General features: G+C 39.8%; 1 protein-coding gene across 2 annotated transcripts in view; it reads right to left on the reverse strand.

Moving 5' to 3' along the window:
* HOMER2 (homer scaffold protein 2) overlaps window positions 1–18,916 on the reverse strand; it is a 73,759-nt gene that overhangs the window by 28,892 nt on the left and 25,951 nt on the right. For both annotated transcript variants that reach the window (XM_051628103.1, XM_051628102.1), the window contains exon 3: window positions 5,926–6,057. In XM_051628103.1, coding sequence (XP_051484063.1) covers window positions 5,926–6,057 — 132 coding nt within the window. The remainder of the gene's footprint in view (window positions 1–5,925; window positions 6,058–18,916) is intronic.

The raw sequence follows: 18,916 nt of genomic DNA on the forward strand, positions 1-18,916 counted from the left end.
GCAAATATAAAGGTAGAAGACTTCAAGAGGAGGCCTGAATGTTTCCTGTAAGAGGGTTATATCAGGTTGGGGGAGGCAGGGGAAAGGAAAGATGAAAAGCAATGATCCCAATCCCTACAAGTTGCTGTAGGACATTGGCTGTGAAGCCAGTCTGGCACTTTTGAAATACAAGTATTATCACAGCCAGTGAGGGTTGCAGGGCTTAAACACTTTAAACAGTGTTTAATGTTTCAAAAGGAGGATTGCAAAGATGAAAGAAAAGGCATATTTTTTTCTTTTTTTTATTTAATTCAGATGTACTCTGTATAAGAATGGGCAACTTTGTTTTCCTGCTAAAGCAGCTAGGTGTTGGTTGCGCGTGTTTTGAGAAACTTGAAATGCTAGAAAGAGACATTAAAAGTGCATGTAAATAAATGTAATTTATTGTACAGTTTATGAATAAAAGGAGTGCCATTGTATACTCAGATAATTCAGAACACTTATGAAAAAATTGTAAATAAAAGCATGGACATCACATTTCATAGTCAAAGAATGGGAAGAATTATTCATTAACCACTTACTAATCTTATCTTCTAACTTTTAGATTTACAGCAGGCATTTAGCACACTCAGTAAAATACTGGCACTATAGAGATGGATTAAACAAACCTTCTCCCACTTGTCTACAAGAAAACTGGATTTATATGTGGAAGCACCTGTCTTTTGTATAAAGACACATAAATGGAAATTTCCCACAAACACACACACATCATTTGTAAATCCCATGATGAGCACATTCTCAAAGCAGAGTGAAATTTTGGGTGTGACTACAATCTGTGACAATGCTTATGAATGAAGATTGAGCTTTCAAATCCAGCTCTTTTCTATACAATGACTGAAACTGCATATGCAGTGTATGTGCTCTTGGATAGCACTTGATATCTGCTGGCATGTGCAGTCACTACACACAAATGACTTGATTACCTTTGTAGCACTATACAGATCATTAGGAAGAACTAAATTACATCTTTGCCTTAAGTGTTTTAACTCCAACTTTACACAAAATGTATCTCCTCCTGTGACAACAGCTACAAGAAACTCTCTAAAATATTGTAACAACAGTAAGTTCTACACTCGGGTTTCTTGCTAACAGTAAAGGGCTGTTTTGAGTCTTTCACAATAAATCTTTATGGGCAAGTATGAAAAATGTGTGAGGGTTCTTCATGGACTATATGAAATATTAAAAGACAAAAAGAATTGGAAGTCATCTATCAATTTTTATTTATCCAGCTATCTTCATAAAGCTGGCAGGACACTGCTGTGAAAAACTATGTGAACTGAGAAGAAAATTGTATTTTTCCACATTTCCACAACAAAAAAAAATTATATGACTGAGCAAAGCTAATCTTCAACATAACACTGATCATGATCTCATCACATGGTAGATTTTAGTCATGTCTCTAAGTTTACTAACACATGTATTTAACATATTTGCTTTTAGAAACAAGTACAAATAACTAAATTTTTCACCATCTTAGTTACAGATCTTAGGTTTTAAAAAATATTACCCTTCATTCTTACAGTTGTTAAAACATAAAGAGGGCTGTAACAGAAATGATGGTGAAAGACTGGTTTTTGTTTACCCCCCACACTTGGAAACAGTCAGTCCATAGAGAGTTCTGCTGCAGCTTCTTTTTCATTCTTGGCTAATTAATACCTACCAGATTTTACTAACAGTCAATTTTTGAAAGCTGCAGAGGATCACATGGCTTGTTATGACATTCAAGCCTTTCACTTGATTACTCTTTTGAGTGCAGCAACACGGTGGTGAGAGCCTAACTTGCACAGCACTCCCAGTGCCAACTGCCACCACAGCAGCCCAGGTGTTCCTGAAACTGATCCCAAGAGATCTCTGGGAGTGATTGGCACGGCCATAGTGTCCAATCACTAGCAGAAGTTACTGCAATGCTTTCCCTCCAGTAACTGATTTCTTCTGTCCCAAACATAAATAATTGGCAAATCACTGATACTACAAAATCATGTGGCACCTCCAAGATCTAAGTTGACTTTGAGCTATCAAACCATTGCAGCGATAATAAGTGCTTTTTAAACACGAAATTCATAGCTAAAAAGTGAAATAATCTTATATTTAGGAAATGAAAACTTGGTAAATGTGGTCTCAGGGGGGCAATGCATGTATAACTACCCAAAACCAACTAAAAAAAATCATCATGCATCTTGTCCTTCCATCTTTCACTCCCTTCATCTTCCCTTTCCTCCACTCTTGTCCTTAGGCAGACCAAGTTCTCCAAAATAACAAAATAAGAAAAAAAAACACAACTAAAGTAGGAGAAATGCCAACTAAACATCACTGCAGTAGTCCATCATGGATCATATGACATGACTTCTTGTGCCCCAGGAAGCTGTGAGACTAAGTTTCAATATGGAAAAGATTTGCTGCTACCAACACTTCTGAAGCCTCTCAGTCTACGGCCACTGGAGCCCATGAGCCCCGTTTGATTATGAGTCTTGGCCAGTGGAATATAATTGGGACTCAAGGATGCTACTGTGCATTGCACAAATTATTTAAGGGCTGTACAAATCTGCAGCCAGCTTGTCACCTGGAGAAATATATGTATATTTAAATAGACGTTCTTAACATTTTATACATTAAAAAGCATTACTTTGTATGTGTACATTTTAAGCTGCTGACCTGGCATAATATTTAGTATCTCCTACTGAGAAACTGTGCCAGTGTCAGGTAGGTGAAACAGCTGCTGCCACCCAAAGCAGCCTCATAAATATTTCACTGCCCTCTCAGTTTGCAGGAGGTTGGGGATGTGATGGTCCCGTTGGGAAGCACTGCTGTGCCGTGACCCACAAGGCACGTGTCACTTTGCCCATGGTTTTCCCTGCATGAGCCCTTAAGACTGGGCAGATGTGCAGCAAACAAGACTGTCTATCCCCCTAAGTGGCCAGCACTCTGCTCCAGCACAGCCACTGGCTGGGGGTCTGTGCTCCAGGCTGGGGGTAGGGGCAGGCTCTGCAACAAGCCTTCTCTCCAGTGCCTGGCAAATATCACACACATCATGTGCATGCTGGCATAGAAATAAAGTCCATTGCTTCCCAGATGCTGGATGAAACTGCTTTATGATGTGCAAAGTCTGGGTTTACTGGGTTTCTCACCTATATAAATCTTTGTCCCTATGCCCTTGACTACCTACAGCTCCTCAGACAGCATGTCTGTGTTGCAGCATCCTGAATGAGAGCAGAAATTTTACTTAACTGCTTCATGTGCAAAACACATCACCACCTTTACAGCACCAGCCCAGCCTCTTCATCACACCCAGGCACACCATCGATTCTCACCTATTTCAATCTGGCTGTAGCAATGCCTGAATAATGTCTTGAAACCTTTGTGAGGCACAGGGCAGGAAAGGGGGAAAGGAGGGTCAGCGAGTCCTGCAAGAGGGGAAAAGGACCCTGAGTAGGACATCAACTTTAAGCCCTCCAATCAATGTGAATGGTAATTAGGTTACTAGGTCACTGAATGCAGTTTTCATTAAGAGCTCATGTTTAATTTGAACTGCTTTTCCCTATAGGTATGGATTAATACTTAATTATCTCAAGAGAGGAAAAGCATTAGAAAAAGGCAATCTCTCTTATTAGGCCAACCAATATACTTAAAAATGCAGACATTTTTAGGCATGTTAACCTCTTCTCATGCCTCATTATTATTCATTGTTTTCAGCATTCATTTTTTCAGCTTTATTTATTTATTTTAAACCAGTGCTATTGATCTCTGATGTAGTGGAATTTTAGTGTGTCCTTCCAATTCCTGACTCAGAGCTTCGATTCTTTCCAGTAAAACCAGCAAGCTTAAATTTATATATTTTTATAAGAATATATTCTTATATTAATATACAATATATTCAATATATTCTATGATTCTCTAAATATATCAACATAAAGTGACACTTAACTTTACTGTTCCCAATACACATATACATCTGTCATCTCTCCACCATCTCTGATCTTTTGTACTAATGGTTCAATAATTGAACTGAGGAGGATGGATGATAAAGGATATCTTTGTCCCATTGCTTTGCATGGTGGCAATAAAACTAGTTTTCTAACATTTTCCAGACATGTAAGTATCAGATGTATTTATTTATTTTAAATAGATCACCTCAAGCCATTTTCAGAAGTGCTCCCCTTAAGCTCCCCTTCGATACCCTGATCAGAAGAAGCTTTTCTGCTGATTTGGAAAGCTGTTCCTACAAGTAGAAGGCTGCATTATTGGCAGTGGGCTCTTCAGCAGATCCTGCAGAGCAAACAGATGTGCCAACCAATCTGCAGAGAAACACAGCTGGTGCTGAGGCCCCCGTGCCCACATGATGTGTTTTTCAGATTAGCTCTAGCCTGTATCATGCTTTACCTACTACTCAAAACAAATTATTCCCCTAGGGCCACTTGCATCCTCCCATATTCACATACTTAGCTACTATGAACACCACTTCACCGTAAGAGTGGAGAATATGCACAGGTGAAATCAGCAATCCTCTACACTCGAGTAAGCACCATAAAACATAACCAGCACCTCATTTTTTTAAAAAACAGTTTTCCATGTGATTTGTTGAGTGGCCTTAATGTCCCAGATGGGCAGATTGTTGCCATGGCACCTTTATGGACATCCCAACTCCAAAAATAATTTAAAGTGAAAAGTAAAATACGCTGTACCTTTAGGAAATACTTGCAAATAATTCAATTCTCTGAAAATTGCACTAGCTCAGTAAGGAAGACTTAGTAAAATAAATCCTGTAACAATTCAGCTGAAGGAAAGGTCCTCTTATCACAGTGGTCTGCCTTTGCTATTTTAGACACAAGAAACATCTTGTTCTCCTGATTCTTTTAATACCAAAGCACACAAGAGGACAGCAGCACGAGAGGCTGTGTGCCATGCCCAAGGACACAATGTTAAGTGACAAAACCCAGTGCCAAGTAGCCATGCTTCAAGTGTCAACTACGTGTTAGATAAGTACAGGGGTTTACTGCATGAACAAACACACACACATCTCAGCTGCTCGATGGGCACTTGGTCAGACCACTAATCTAATGACAGAGGATATATTTTAAACTGCTGGTTATGCATTTCAAGAGGCAGCTCTATACTTAACAAGCCTGCTGTTGTAGCCAGTTCCTGGTCCAGGGAAGCGTCACATTAATACCAAACCCATGTTCAGGGTGCAGTTCTGAGACACAACTCTGCCAGCAAACCTGGAGTCAGACCTCCCCAGCTACTCACTCTGCCACAACTGTCACCTCCCCAGGTCTGTGATAAAACTGCTTTGCATCAGGGCTGCAAATCACACCACTGAGCTGAAATGCTGAAAATGCAGCAGGATATTAACCCGGATCAGTTTTCTGAGCCTCCCTGAGAGCACAGCCCCACCAGCAGTGTTATCTGCACACCCAGGGCACCAGCGAGCCCTTAGCTATCAACGGCAGCAGGTCACCAAAACACTCATTTCTGAGGCTGGGATAACAATTCTCTTTCCTCAGAGTCATCACCCTGCCCTACTGCCAACAGTCCTGGCATATCAGGGGTTCCTTTTGTTTTTGGTGCAGCTTTAGGCTGAAACGAGCACAAGGGGCAAGGAGATGCCAAAAAATATTTCAGAGTTCAGGCTGTTCCTGTAAACATCTGAAACCACAAATGCTTTCATCCCCCTTTCAGCAAGATACTGTTGAGGCCACTTCACTAGTGCCATTGTCAGCGGTCAGATTTAATTTACAGTTTTGACCATAACGCTTGTAATACTACCTGCTTCTGTAAATACAGGCATTGGGTTATTATAGGACATGGGCAGAGGTTGGGTGGGTATGTGCAATTCTTCATTAGTAAGAAACAAGACAGTCTCTGCAGAAATGCAGTGAGCCCAGGTACCTTTGTCAGCTGCTGCTCGGAGGGAAAGCCCAGGCCAAAGACGGTGTTTGCTCTGCTGTCCGCCCACTGGCCAAACTTCTGTGATGTTTTGGTGAAGGTCATGTTAGGTGTGATTGTGCTGTTTATGATCACCTGTTTAAACACAGATCAAAAAGAATTAAAAAGTAGAAGCCACATGGGAAATGCATATCCTAGCAACAATATCTTCCAAAGCAATTAGCGGTCTAAATTGGGAAATTGCTGTATTTGGATTTTTTCCCCAAACAAAACAGTTTCTATCTTCTCTTACTTCATGCAGGAATTTTGATGTTTTGTCTTCTTTTTCCACAGCAGTGTCACAGTTCAGCAGTTAAACACTGCTGCAGGAATGTCACTGAACTCCAAGCAAGAGCAGGGACCGGAGCTATAAAATCACTTTGGCAGAAATCCAGATGCAAAATCCTCTCTTTTCAGCATTCCAAAGGCACACAGCTACTCCCACTGCCCCTCCAGGTACCCGGGATGGCCCGAGGCCTCCAAATAGGGTGTCGACCAGCAACATCTGCCCTCAGACTGGAAATGTAAAGAGGTATTCCTGCATTTCTACATTTGGCCTTGAGCCTCCTTAAGTAGGATGCTGGAGTCATGTCAGAAATTATAAACCAACCAAACAAACAAAAACAAGACAAACTGACAAATTAATAGAGAGCGCATCACCAACACCACACAGGCGGTACCAAATGTGGACCTTGACAAATTTTCTGCTGCTTTACACAAGTTAACTAATATCTGCTTCATCACCAGCAACCTTGAAAGCAACAGCGGTTCTTGTAATTAAAGAAATAGCCAATATGAGGAAGGCTCATGTGGAACAAGCATAAAATGTAATCTTGCAAAAAGAAATGAGATACATGTCAGTTCATTATCAAAAATCTTAACTTTATTTTCAAGATACATCATTATATGAGTCTAGAGACTCCTTCCCCGGAAATTAATTCACGTACAATGTTCTTTCTGCTAACAGATTAGGAGCTTTCTTTAGTAATGTGCACCATCACTTCCAATATGCAAATTAGGCAGTCATTAAGCCAAATCTGTGGGACAGTTTAATTAACATGATCAGGAAGTATCCTGGCAACATCACTTACTATGTATTCCAAGCAGTTTTTTTCCTAAGCTATCATTTACATTTAGCAAAAAGTGTGAACTAAATTTATGAGATAAATCTCTCTATTTGCCTGTTCTCTCCCTAACTTCTGACCTCCATGCTGATGCTTTTATTTGCTTTCTTAGAAAAAGTGGAAACAAAAAGAAGAACTGGGGGGTGGGAAGAAAGAAAAACTTCAGTGTTTCCCTCATTTTGCATTATCACTTTCAAATAAATGTATGCTTTTCTGCCATTTCCTACTGCTGAAAGTTTCACCAAAAGGATCAAACAAAAGGAGGGCCAGGTGGCCAGTACCCCTGGAATTGTTTATTTGCATGGGAATAAACAGGGCAAGAAAACAGGAGAGGTGACTGCAAGCAGTGCTGGCCAACACAAATCATACAGACATCAGCTTTCAGGGTCAAAATATCTTTCTGAATTGCCAGTTGACAGGCAGAGGCTGCCCAGATGTGCTCTCCTCAGGCTAAATCACACAACAGAAATGCAGTCAACATAAAGTGTGATTTCAGAGGTTTACATTAAAAGAGAATCAAAGCTTTTATGAAAAGTTTTGACAATTAAAAGGGAGTGTGACAATATGAGGATTGCATGATACAGAAAGTCACAAGAACAGGAGGGAAAGCCTCCTCCAACCCAGAAAAATCAGACTGCTTTCCAAAAACTTCAAGGAAAAGTGCTATATGTATAGTTCTTATTTAAAAATCTTACATCAGACAGATGAACTACTTACAAATGTTTAGTTTCTCAAGGTACAGAATTTATTTTAGAAGCTGTAAAATACCCAGAAATCTCAAGTGATAAAAGGTATTATTTCAGTAGTACTGTGCCTATCAAATTAGACATCTGTGGGGGAAAAACTAATAAAATTACCTATTTTATTGAAAGGCAAAAGCTTCACTCTGAGGAGAATAAAATTATTCCACACCACCTACAATAATAATTGAGTAAATACAAATATATAAAAAAACACACCAAAGACATCTTTTAGACCACAGTCCAATATTATCAAAGATGTGATAAAAGGAATAATGAAGCCTAGAAATTGTAAACCAAAAACCACCTTACTGAGCAATGAAATGCACTATACTAGCTGAGCACCTCAGAGGTTAATTCTTGCAATAGCCAGCACAGATTCCAATAAAAGGTTGTGGTGATCACACACCTTCAAGAAACTGACAGTTCATCTGTTAAATTTATAATAAGCTGCAATTAGTGAAACTGCCTGGAAGCTGGCTCTGCCTTTTTTTTTTTTTTTCCCCTTAAATCCTGCTCTGTCAGTCAGACACTTTAGAAATGTAGCATTCCTACAGAGAAGTGAAAACCTACACAGAAGCTTAGGAGATTAAATCAGAGCTCCTGGAAACCACTCAGAGGAGCTGAATGCTGCAGGTACGTAACATGTACCTACCCAGTCTTCCTCCCCATCCTCACCCCATCACCCTGTCACGCTCACAGGAAGATGCTGCAATATAGAAGTTTCAGAGCATTATCCAGTACATTCACTTCTAAATCTGGTCATCTTCTTCACAGCAGAGACATATGGACAAGGGATCAACCACATTGGTTGTGTTTAGGAGAAAGAGAGTGTGTTACAATTTCAAAAATTGATGGAAAGTGAGGCTTGCAAGACCTCCTGCCAGGTACTCCAGCCTGTTGCCCCTCCCAAAGCTGGGTCACCTTGACTATGCGAGAGCAGAAGAAAAGTTCTCTTCACCACTCTTCCATCTCCCAGGCAGAAAGTCTCCTGCCAGAGTAGAAGCATTTGTGGCCACTGCAACAGAAAAGTTCAACCAAACCAGGAGTTTTTTTCTTTTTTGATAAGATGATGAGGAAGAATTTTCAAGTTTCAAAGGAAGAAAGAACTGAGAGGAAGGGTGCAGGAGGCAAAGGACATATTTGAAAACTGCTGTGGGCAGGACGGGCCTGTGGGCTGTTTTCCTTCTCTGACTGTTCTCCAGTATTATAATTCTATAAGAAAAGGCTGCTCATAAATTCAAATGCCCTCTTACAAAATAGCTTTGCATTTTGTCTTTATTTGTATATTACACACACGGTGCAATTCCAGCTGCATCAGAATCCGGAATAAACTTGTGGACTTTCATCCAGGATAATAGATTCAAAAGACAAACTAGTCTCTAATCAAATGCAATCAATCCCTGAAGTGGTTAAAGAGTTCTCCTAAAGACAAAGGCAAAGCAGAGCATAATATAATAAGCACTTTATAGAATAATAAACTCATTCATCACACTGACTGAGCTGTCTACATGCAGTTTAAAAAAAACAAACAACCTGCCTTTGCTTTCATCTACTTGCAAGTGTATCACATGGTGAACATTCCCAATACATCCGCAAAAGCCAAACAAAATCTCATACTAATTTCACTTCCTCAGGGAAAAAAACAATCCTGACAGATCTAAATTTTTATTTAAAGATGACATAGAAGAATGTTCACAGTACAAGGTAGTGCTACATCAACCAGAAATTACTCCAGACATTCAGAGACACACCAGGTATATTCATCAGATAAAAGTGAATGCAAATATGCTGCTGTAGAGGAGAACATTCATAGGCTGCAACACACCCATCCCACTGCCTTCCCACAGAGAGAAACTGCCAAATAAATCAAGCAGGGAGAGGTCACAAGACGACCTGAGTGTGTAGAAGGCAAAAAAATATATTGCCAGCTTATTGCTTGTAATAAATGAGAACTGCCCACCTATAGAGCAACCATTTCTTTCACGGGTGCTTCAAGTTCCCCTCCCAAACGCCCCATATCACTGCAATAGAACTAGAACTGTGCTAAATTACATCAGAAAAGGGCCCCTTATTCTGGGACGAGAGGGTAAGGTTAGGAATTATTTTTGAATTTTCCCTTTAAATTCATATCACCTGTTACTCTGAAGTAATCTCACCTCCAGAAAAACCCCAAGGCTTGAGGCCATGGGATCTACTCATTAAGAATTCACTACATTAAAACCACCCCATTTCATTTTCACATCTCTGAATATGTGCTTTCCAGTTTGCAGCTCTTGTAAAATTTAATTTCCCCAGCCCACCAGGCTGCTAATCTTCAGTAAAGATGTATCCCAGTCTAAAAACAGAACTGAAGAGGGAAAGAAGCTGCTAATCCTCTGGCCACAGGTATCCAGGCTCAGCAGGTTCTTCCAGCTCATCAAGTTGACATAAATCAGAAGGGCTTGCGACACTGGATATGGAGATGAGGAGACAGGGATGGCTTTAGAGAAAAATTTTCCCTCTGTTCCAAATCTTCAGCAACTCCCTTGTAGAATTAACCCACTTATGTTTCCATGATTTGCACCATCCTTCACGATCTACCATCCTCCCTATCTCTGCTGACAGCTTCTAGGCTTACACAGAACATCTTTTTGCCAATATATCCCTGGTGATAAACTGATCACCTCATTTCTAGTCCTACAAAGCCAGCACGCACATACATACGAAGACAGTGCTAATAAAGAGTCCCTTGCTGAGGCCACCTAACAGCGAAGAGCAGGAGCAGCACAAAGAGACACTCACAGCAGCATGAGAACCTGGGGATGAAAGAAAGAACTGCCTTTGGCCAAAAGAGCGAACCTGTAACACGGGAGGATTAATTAGAGTTGATTTACTAATCAGGGGCAGCAGATGCAATCAATTATTTCTCCTCACCTTTCCTGCTAAGTCTCTGTAGAAGGTCCTTAAAAAGGATGTCAAGAATTACTGTTCTACACAGTTAACCAGGACAGCAGATATTTCCCCCATCAAGGGACTGCAAAAGCTTCCATAACTACATCATGTATTTCTGCAGGAGACAGGAGAGGAACTGCAGTGATTCATCTGCAGTTTGCAAAGAGGAAGATGCTGGGATGCCTTGCAAGCTGCAGAGGACTTGGTGCAGTCTGAAGTATTCACTTCCCAACCTGAACTCTCTCTGCAGATGGAGATTCACCTTTTATGGATATAGTAACTCACATACTGCTGCTTGCTTTGTGGGGAAAAGGGCCATTTCTGCAATTGCATGTAGCTTTTTTTCCCTTGCATCACCTTGCATCCCCAGGATAATTCAGTGAATGATGAGGCTTCATTTTTAAACCCAAAAGCCAACAACTCAAACAAGAAACATACAGCTCTTGTCCTCCTTCATGAAAGAGATGTAAAAATAGCCCCTCCTCCCAATAAAAAGACTAATAACTGTTTTTCCTCTCATAAAATATTTCTGTTGTAAAGCCCTCACTGAGAACCTGTCTAAATGCAATGAAAGTGGGTTCACAATTATGTGAATTCTATTAAGTAAATCTCCTGCTACACCTACTCCATTGCTCTCTTTTTCTTCCCAAGGTAATTAACATCTCTGCAGAGTTGGCTTCCCACCTCCTCCACCCAGTCTAAATCTCTAAAAATCTCCTATTTTTGCTTTGACATCTGACTAGATTTTTTTCCTTTTAGGCACAGCACACACATCCACCCACCCACACGATTCCAAGCACCAGCAGCTGTTTCATGAAGAAAATCTACAGCTAGGATTTTCAAACCCTCTATGCTGGAACAAATTGTTAACCAGGAATTTCATACAACATTTTATAAAATATAGACATGAATATGCTTGTGTATTATTTTCACATGAAAAATAATATTTCTAACTTATCAGGGACAGGCGGAAGATTGTTTATTTTTTCCTAGAGATTAAAATTGAGATGAGGGACCAAGGTTGCATTATTTATAATTAGATACAGTTTAAAAAAATCCATAGTTATATCCTATTCACACTTTAACGGGTTTATTAAAAGCATATAACCTTTATGCAGAGTATAACCATATCCCTATATGAATCATTTAAGCACTGATTGTTTTCTGCATCCTTCTAGTTGTGTGACAATAGCTTCACTTAAGCGTGAAGGCCCCTTTGCAGAGGTCAGAAATGACATGGCCACATGGTGTCCTTAATGACTCCTCTCTCTAACAACCCACACTCCCCAGTGAACTGTCAGCCATGGGATAGCTTGCAGCTTCCTCTCTAAAATCCGGAAAAGCTGCCCCTCTTTAGGAAATGACTTGGCATCTTCTGAAGCACCTAAAAGTGGTCACTGTTAGATGACAGTCAGGTACAATCAGGAGCAAGACATTAACATAACTGAAGACACGATATCTATGAGACACAACAAAATACTAATCCTTCTGCATCCTCAGAAATGCCTCATCCCTTATTTTGCTGTTAGAAAATAAAGCTAGGTGGAGGTTGGATCATCTTGTTCACTCCTCAGGGAGAATCAGCTTGGAACTTCGGCTAGGATTTAATGGCTGACAGTCATCCTCATTTTCCATCTAACAACCATTGGATGTGACCTTGCAACATAGAGTCAAGAAAGAAGTGATGTTTGGGGTCTTTTTTTAAAAACTTCCCATTAGGTTTGCTGCTCAAATTTTAAGAATACACAATGCAGTGTAGTTTATTTATACACTCCATCTGGCGTGACTTGATTAGCATGTCTGATACATTAACTCTCTGAATAGGGATTTCCAAGTATTAGATACCTCTGGCACAGGAGCAGGGGGGCAGAAGGGAACAAAGAATTGATATAGTGCGTTCTTTGGATAAGCAATCCTTAGAGTTTCATGAAGCACAGTTTATAGGAATTATTCTTTATTAACTTCAGTAGCTGAACTTAAAAAAAAAAATGCACTGAAAATCCCAGATTAGGAAACCAAGAGCTAACCAGTGATGCATTTATTGCAATTCTTGGCAGTCCCTAAGTCCCTGGGAGGAGGCTGTGGAAAGCTCGAGAGGCTGGAGCATGTGCTCAGCTCAACTTTGGGTACAAGGTTCCTCAGTCCCCTTATAAGTTCTTTTGGAAGAAAAAGGCAGCACAACACAAAACTCACCAGCAAGCAAGTACCACTCAGCTCACTGTAGTCTGGTGAGCAGGCACGGAAGTTTCTACCATCTTTAAATTTGCCTGCTTCAGTCCCATTCAACAGGTTTTCCTTTGAGCAACTGATTAAACCAAAAAGATGAGGGAAAGTATCTGAAGACTCTACCATTTTATGCCCGTGTGAATGATTTTACAAAAACCCTTGAATTTCTCCTCAGTTTTCACCTAACTACAGGTTATATTTACCAAAAAAAAATTAAAAAATGTTACAGATTCTTCAAAAGCTTTGCTAAGTTAAAGGATCATGACCTGAAAAAAGGCTTCCTTTGATTAACTCCAGGTTTCTTTACAGTAACACCATTTTGTTTAATTAACCCCCCTGGCACCTTCAGATGCCACATTCATACTTGAGCATAGTGATTAGAAAAACCTGTGTGTGAGGCAGCTACGTGCTGAAACACTGTTCTACAGAACTTTTCCAAGAAATTTTATGGAAAGGTTTTAAAAAGGGAAATCTACCCAGACCAAAGTTTCCCTACTTGCTGGTGCACAGTGCAACGAGATATCCTTTAGCATGGATTTTTCTATTTTCCTGTTATTTTTTTTTCCTTTTTAAAGAGCAACAAATCACATTTCTGGAAAGGCTTCTGCAACATTGATCTAGATTCAGTTGTGTGTGATCTTTCCACCGACAAACACACACACACTGTACAGACAAGCAGAAAAATGAGCCAGATAGGATCAAACAGTGGCAGATGTGCTTCTCTGCTTCTGTCAAGGATACAGCTGTTGCCAGCACTTCGTTGTCTTTTCTCCTAAGCTTCCTAACTGGCTTCTGAAGGATTTACTTCCAGAAATAATCCAGACAATGAACAGAGAATTTCCCACATTTCAAAGTTAATAACTTGAAAAGAGATTAATATAGAAACATTTAAGTGATATGAGCTCTACAGTGCCAGTCTGTTTTTTTTTTTTACAAAAAAACCCCACAACATATCTTCAGCAGATGATCAGATTTTCTGCTTGATGCAGTCTCAAGGGACCCACCAAATTTCCTGATATTTACTTTGTTCCATTTTTCTGCTTTTCTTCTCTTTCACTTGCAGTCCCAGGTCTTGTTTGTGCAAACATTTTTAATTTTTCCTTCCATTCCCAGCTCATCTCCACTGGTGTTAGTAATTCTGAAATTACCACTGCAGTTAAGCCCTAACTTTTTTTAGTCCTCTGAACACTCAAGGACCTGTCTACACAAGTGCACCCAATGTTACTAGCTGTACCTATTTAAACCAGTCTTGGCAACTGTTGAAAATTCTCCTGCAGACACAACTCCAGGCAATGTACTGTGATCCCAATTATTAAATCCTGAACATCCCCTCAGCCTAAGTTACTGAATACTTGATAACACCTTAAGCAAATAAAGGATGATAAAAGTGGGTAGTCTCATGCCTGGCTGACAGTTCTGCCGTTCCTTTATGCTGCATTTCATCATCACCAAATTCCAAAGAAAATGTTCTCAAGTTACTTTAATGTCTAGAGAGAAACAAAACCTCAAATAACTTCAGTCAAGCTGTGTACACCTCAAACATAGACAACACAAATCTTTTCAGATCATCAAGTACAGTTATTTTCCTTAGTTTCATTAGCTCTTATTTGAGAAGAATCTGAAGTCCTGGTCTATGAAGCAGAAGGATCCAGTGAGCATCTCAGTGTGCTCACCCCACAGAGACACCCATCCTCATTTTAAATTACACATTTCATTTTCTATTTGCATCTGTCCTGCTTCAACTTCCATTAACCCCAACATTCACACCTTTCCTTGATACTCTACATGTTGAACAACTTATGTCTCCACATGACCCCTCTGGAGTGCAACAATTTGGTCACACTCCACACCTTCAAGACCTCCTCCTACTGCTGCCCCCACACCGATTGCAGGGCTGGAGCTGCAACCTCAGCCTGGACAGCACCAACATCACCCACTGATGATCAGCTCTCCATAAACTCAGAGTCCATCTTGAATCATTCAAAGCCATGATAAAAATCAGGGAGTTGCATTCATCACAACATCTTCAAATGAAATCAGGAAATAGCTATTAAAACCAACACAGTAAAAACATTAATTATTGATTGCAATATGTTTCACTCTCTGAGAGAGACCAATTCCAGCTTAGGTTAGACCAGCGTGCTACGTCTCAGGGCAGGGAAGATGTTCTCCTGCCCTTAATCGTTCATCATACAAAATGAAGAAGAACTTTGCTGTGAAAGGAACAGCTGTCTCTCAGAGAGCAACCCAATCCAGCTTCATTACTTACAGCAACAACAAGCCCCAAAGAGACTGCAAATAACAGCTAGAGACTCTTCAGGTATATTTTACAAAGGACTTTCTTTAGCACAATTGGTAGTAGAACATGTCTCCAGCAGATGAGCATCATTCTCCAGCACAGGCTTAGAAATCTGAACCAAGAAAAGTCCACAGTGCAGCTGCCTCACAAAGCAAAGTCATCTGATGTGAGTGAATTAAATGGCAACACATTATTTTAAAGGTTCTAATATGGATTCTCAGAAGTTAAGTATACAGGTATTATTCTAGTTGCTCTGTCTCAACACTGAAGTTCTCATCTCATATCATGTATATATAAAAAATGGTTTTACTTAATAGTTACTGTGCTAACATAAAAACAATGAGAGGTTTATTATAACATACACACAAACTAAGTACACTGGAGAGCAGAATTATGCATTAACATTGTATTTTGTTTCTTATTTTTGTATTCAAAAGACGTTATTCCTTTTATGTAGGGGATTACTTAGTTCCATCTGTTGGAATTACTCTTTTATGGCTCCAGTAATATCTCCAGTGCTAGCAGCCATGTTGAAACCAGCTCCAATAGTTCATCAAATACTTAACATACTATGATAAAGATTAGATGAAGGTGATCAAATATGTTACAATCTCTGTATTATAGTAATCACTTAGATCAGAACTGGAAATCTTTCTTAGGGCACATGAGTGTTTATTTTGTGGACAGGTGTGGCCAAGAATGCAGGAATAATGGATCAATCAACTTGGACCTCCAGAGGTCAAAACCTGGTCACCTTTCCACCAGCTTACCAGTTGGGATGTCTCTAGAGCTCTTCAAACAGTAACACATCACATGCTGCCTTTTTGATGAAAGGTCCTTTTCATCTATATTGAGCTCATGCTTCACCCTGTTTTATGGCTGGCACTCTCTAGAACAACCAGAAGAGAAGGGATTTCCCAGCTAGCCTGACAGAAATGGTGCAAAGAGCAAAAAAAGAGTAGGGCAGAAAAAAGTTTTGAAAAAAAACAACTATCCATCTCAGTTACCCAGCAGTGAAAAAAGGTTTGAGAAACTAGAACTAAAAACATTTTCTGCTAATTTAATCAGATTTTACCAAGAGAGGCTCTCTGGAAATCACAGTCCTGCCAGTGCTACAGTGAGAAAAGAAATCTGCAGGATGAGGAGCAGGGCTGCTGAGCATGTCAGCAGGCACAGGGCAGCCGGCTCGGACCCCAGCAGCACCACACTCCTCTGGGATGTACACAGCACACCCAGCCAGCCATGGCAATAAATGAAACTAGGGCAGGCAGAACTGGGAATAAAAGAATCTCCATCCCTTTGACACAACACACATATGTGCTTACTCACACCTTTTGAAATCATAAGCATGCAATTCAGGATTTCTCTATGCACATTAAAAGAAATGGCATCACGCCACTTCATAAGGTCAGTTTTCATGTACTTTTACATCCCATTATCCTTGGCTATCCACCTAATTCATGAAGCATGGGGTCAGGTGAACACACATGGATACTCTGCATGCCAAGAGGGAAGGCAATGTTGTGTTGTGATGGCTTCTGCTACACATTATTGCAAATCAGATCCATGAGGTCTTAGAGGCACAGTTAAATGCTGCCACACCAACGCAGGCCCCTGGCGAGGTATGCATTGCCAGAAGCCTTTTTTAGTTCAGTGCCAAAAATTTTGCAGTATCTAAATTAGTTGGTAGGTTTTTCCTAAGAAAGGGTTGCTACTGGTTTAATGGCTTAATTTACATCAATTAAAGAAAAGAAAAAAAAGAACATAAAGAGCTAGCCAAATGAAGGAATTTAATCCATGCTGCCATACCCTGCAATTTCTTTTCCTGTGAAAGGAAAGCTTCTTAAATCTAAGAGTTGCCTTTTGATAAAATCCTTCAGGATATTTTTACCAACCCTGTCTTAAAATAATTCCATTTCCATGGGCAAAGAAAATGATTTGTTTTGTGTCTCTGAGCACAGCACTGCAAGATCTCTGAATTTCCTCCCTGTGTGCTGAGGATGCCTGCCTCAAATAGTGTGAACAAAAAAAGCGTGGTCAGAAAGAGGTGGGCAGCTATTAAATTAGGTAGCAATTAGGACTGTTACAGGAACTGAGAAAGCCAGAAATAAATCAAAGAGTAGCAGATTTACATATCACCCTTTCCTACCTCCCTAAATATCTGCTCCCACACGCTGCAGGGGCTCTGTCCCTGCCAACTTCTTTCTGCTCTGCAAATCACACTGTCCGTTCTTGCTGTGACACTCACTGACAGGTCCCATGGTAAGGGCATATATGTCCCTTAATCAAACAGCCTCATCATACTATGCAATGAACTGTATTCACTTTGGGGAACATTATGTGAATACTGATTGGCAAAATTTGGCCCATATTCTTACTAGTTGCAATTTACTTCAGAAACAGACCTACTGCTTTTGCTTTCCCAGCACAGCATTTTTTCTAGTTCACTCTTCAGTAATTTCACATGTTTACACTCAGCTGTTGATCTTCAATATTCAAAGTAACTGGCACGTAATAAACTCTTTTAATTGATCTAGCAACTGGGAATGAGTGTCAGCCAATTTTTTTTTTCCTCTCTGAAACACAAAGTCTTTGTTTCTGTACCATGTATTACCAAAATTACTCTTATTCATCTTTTTAACCCAAACCTTAATTTTTTCTAGCCATCTGTTTAAGCATCTCACAGAGACAACTAAAGACTGGCATCTGAGAGGACTTCTGCTGTGTCACTTTGCTGCTGCTGTCTCAGAACATCTCACTATACACTTTGTTGCTGGCTATTAATTTTTAAGACAGCTTTATGTTCTTTATTTCTCAAAAGACAAAAATACTGCTGTTGCAATCACAGGTTCTGTAGAAATGTAACATCTGAACATTTGAAAATGAGGACAAGAAGCTTGTTTCTGAGGGATTTTATTTCCTTCTCAAATTCTATACAGAAACAAGTTTCTCATCTTTTCCCCCTTTTCTATATTGTTTGGAGAGCAGGTATTTACAATTTATAAAAAAAATACACAGACCCACCAAACAGGGCACTACCATGCATTATTCCAGAGGATAACAGAGGATATCAGTCTGAGTAAATTTTATGCTTTCGAACTATCTTTTCACCTCTAAATAATATTATTAATAATAATAATAAAAAACAATAATAACAATAATAATAATAACAATAATAACAATAATAATAATGTAGGTCACGTCTAATGAGGAGCGCTGTGTGTGGCTTTTCCAACACACTACACAGCAACTGGGCATATACGAGTTCATGCTCTCCCTGCTATATAAATATATTGTTTTCATTTTGCAACAGGGTTGACTTTTGCCCACAACACTGGGCACTTTCATATGGTGAAGTCTCTTGGCTGCCTCATTAACTCCAAATCAGTGTGTGCCCTGGCATTTTACTGTATCATTTCCTCCAGCATTCATCATGCTGCAGTTTAAACAGCCTCTGGCTAGAAACTTCTTAAAACATCATGACAAAATTACTTTTTCAACAACATACAAGTAAATTATAATGTAATTAAGAGATACACTAATCCATTCCCTTGTTTGGTAACAGTATCTTGGTTAAGATCATCCAGTCCATACTTGTGTGGTATCTCTGAAATCTTCTGCTATAAATTGTA

The sequence above is a fragment of the Apus apus genome, chromosome 10, assembly GCF_020740795.1.
Source record: "Apus apus isolate bApuApu2 chromosome 10, bApuApu2.pri.cur, whole genome shotgun sequence".
Classification (NCBI taxonomy): Eukaryota; Metazoa; Chordata; class Aves; order Apodiformes; family Apodidae; genus Apus; species Apus apus.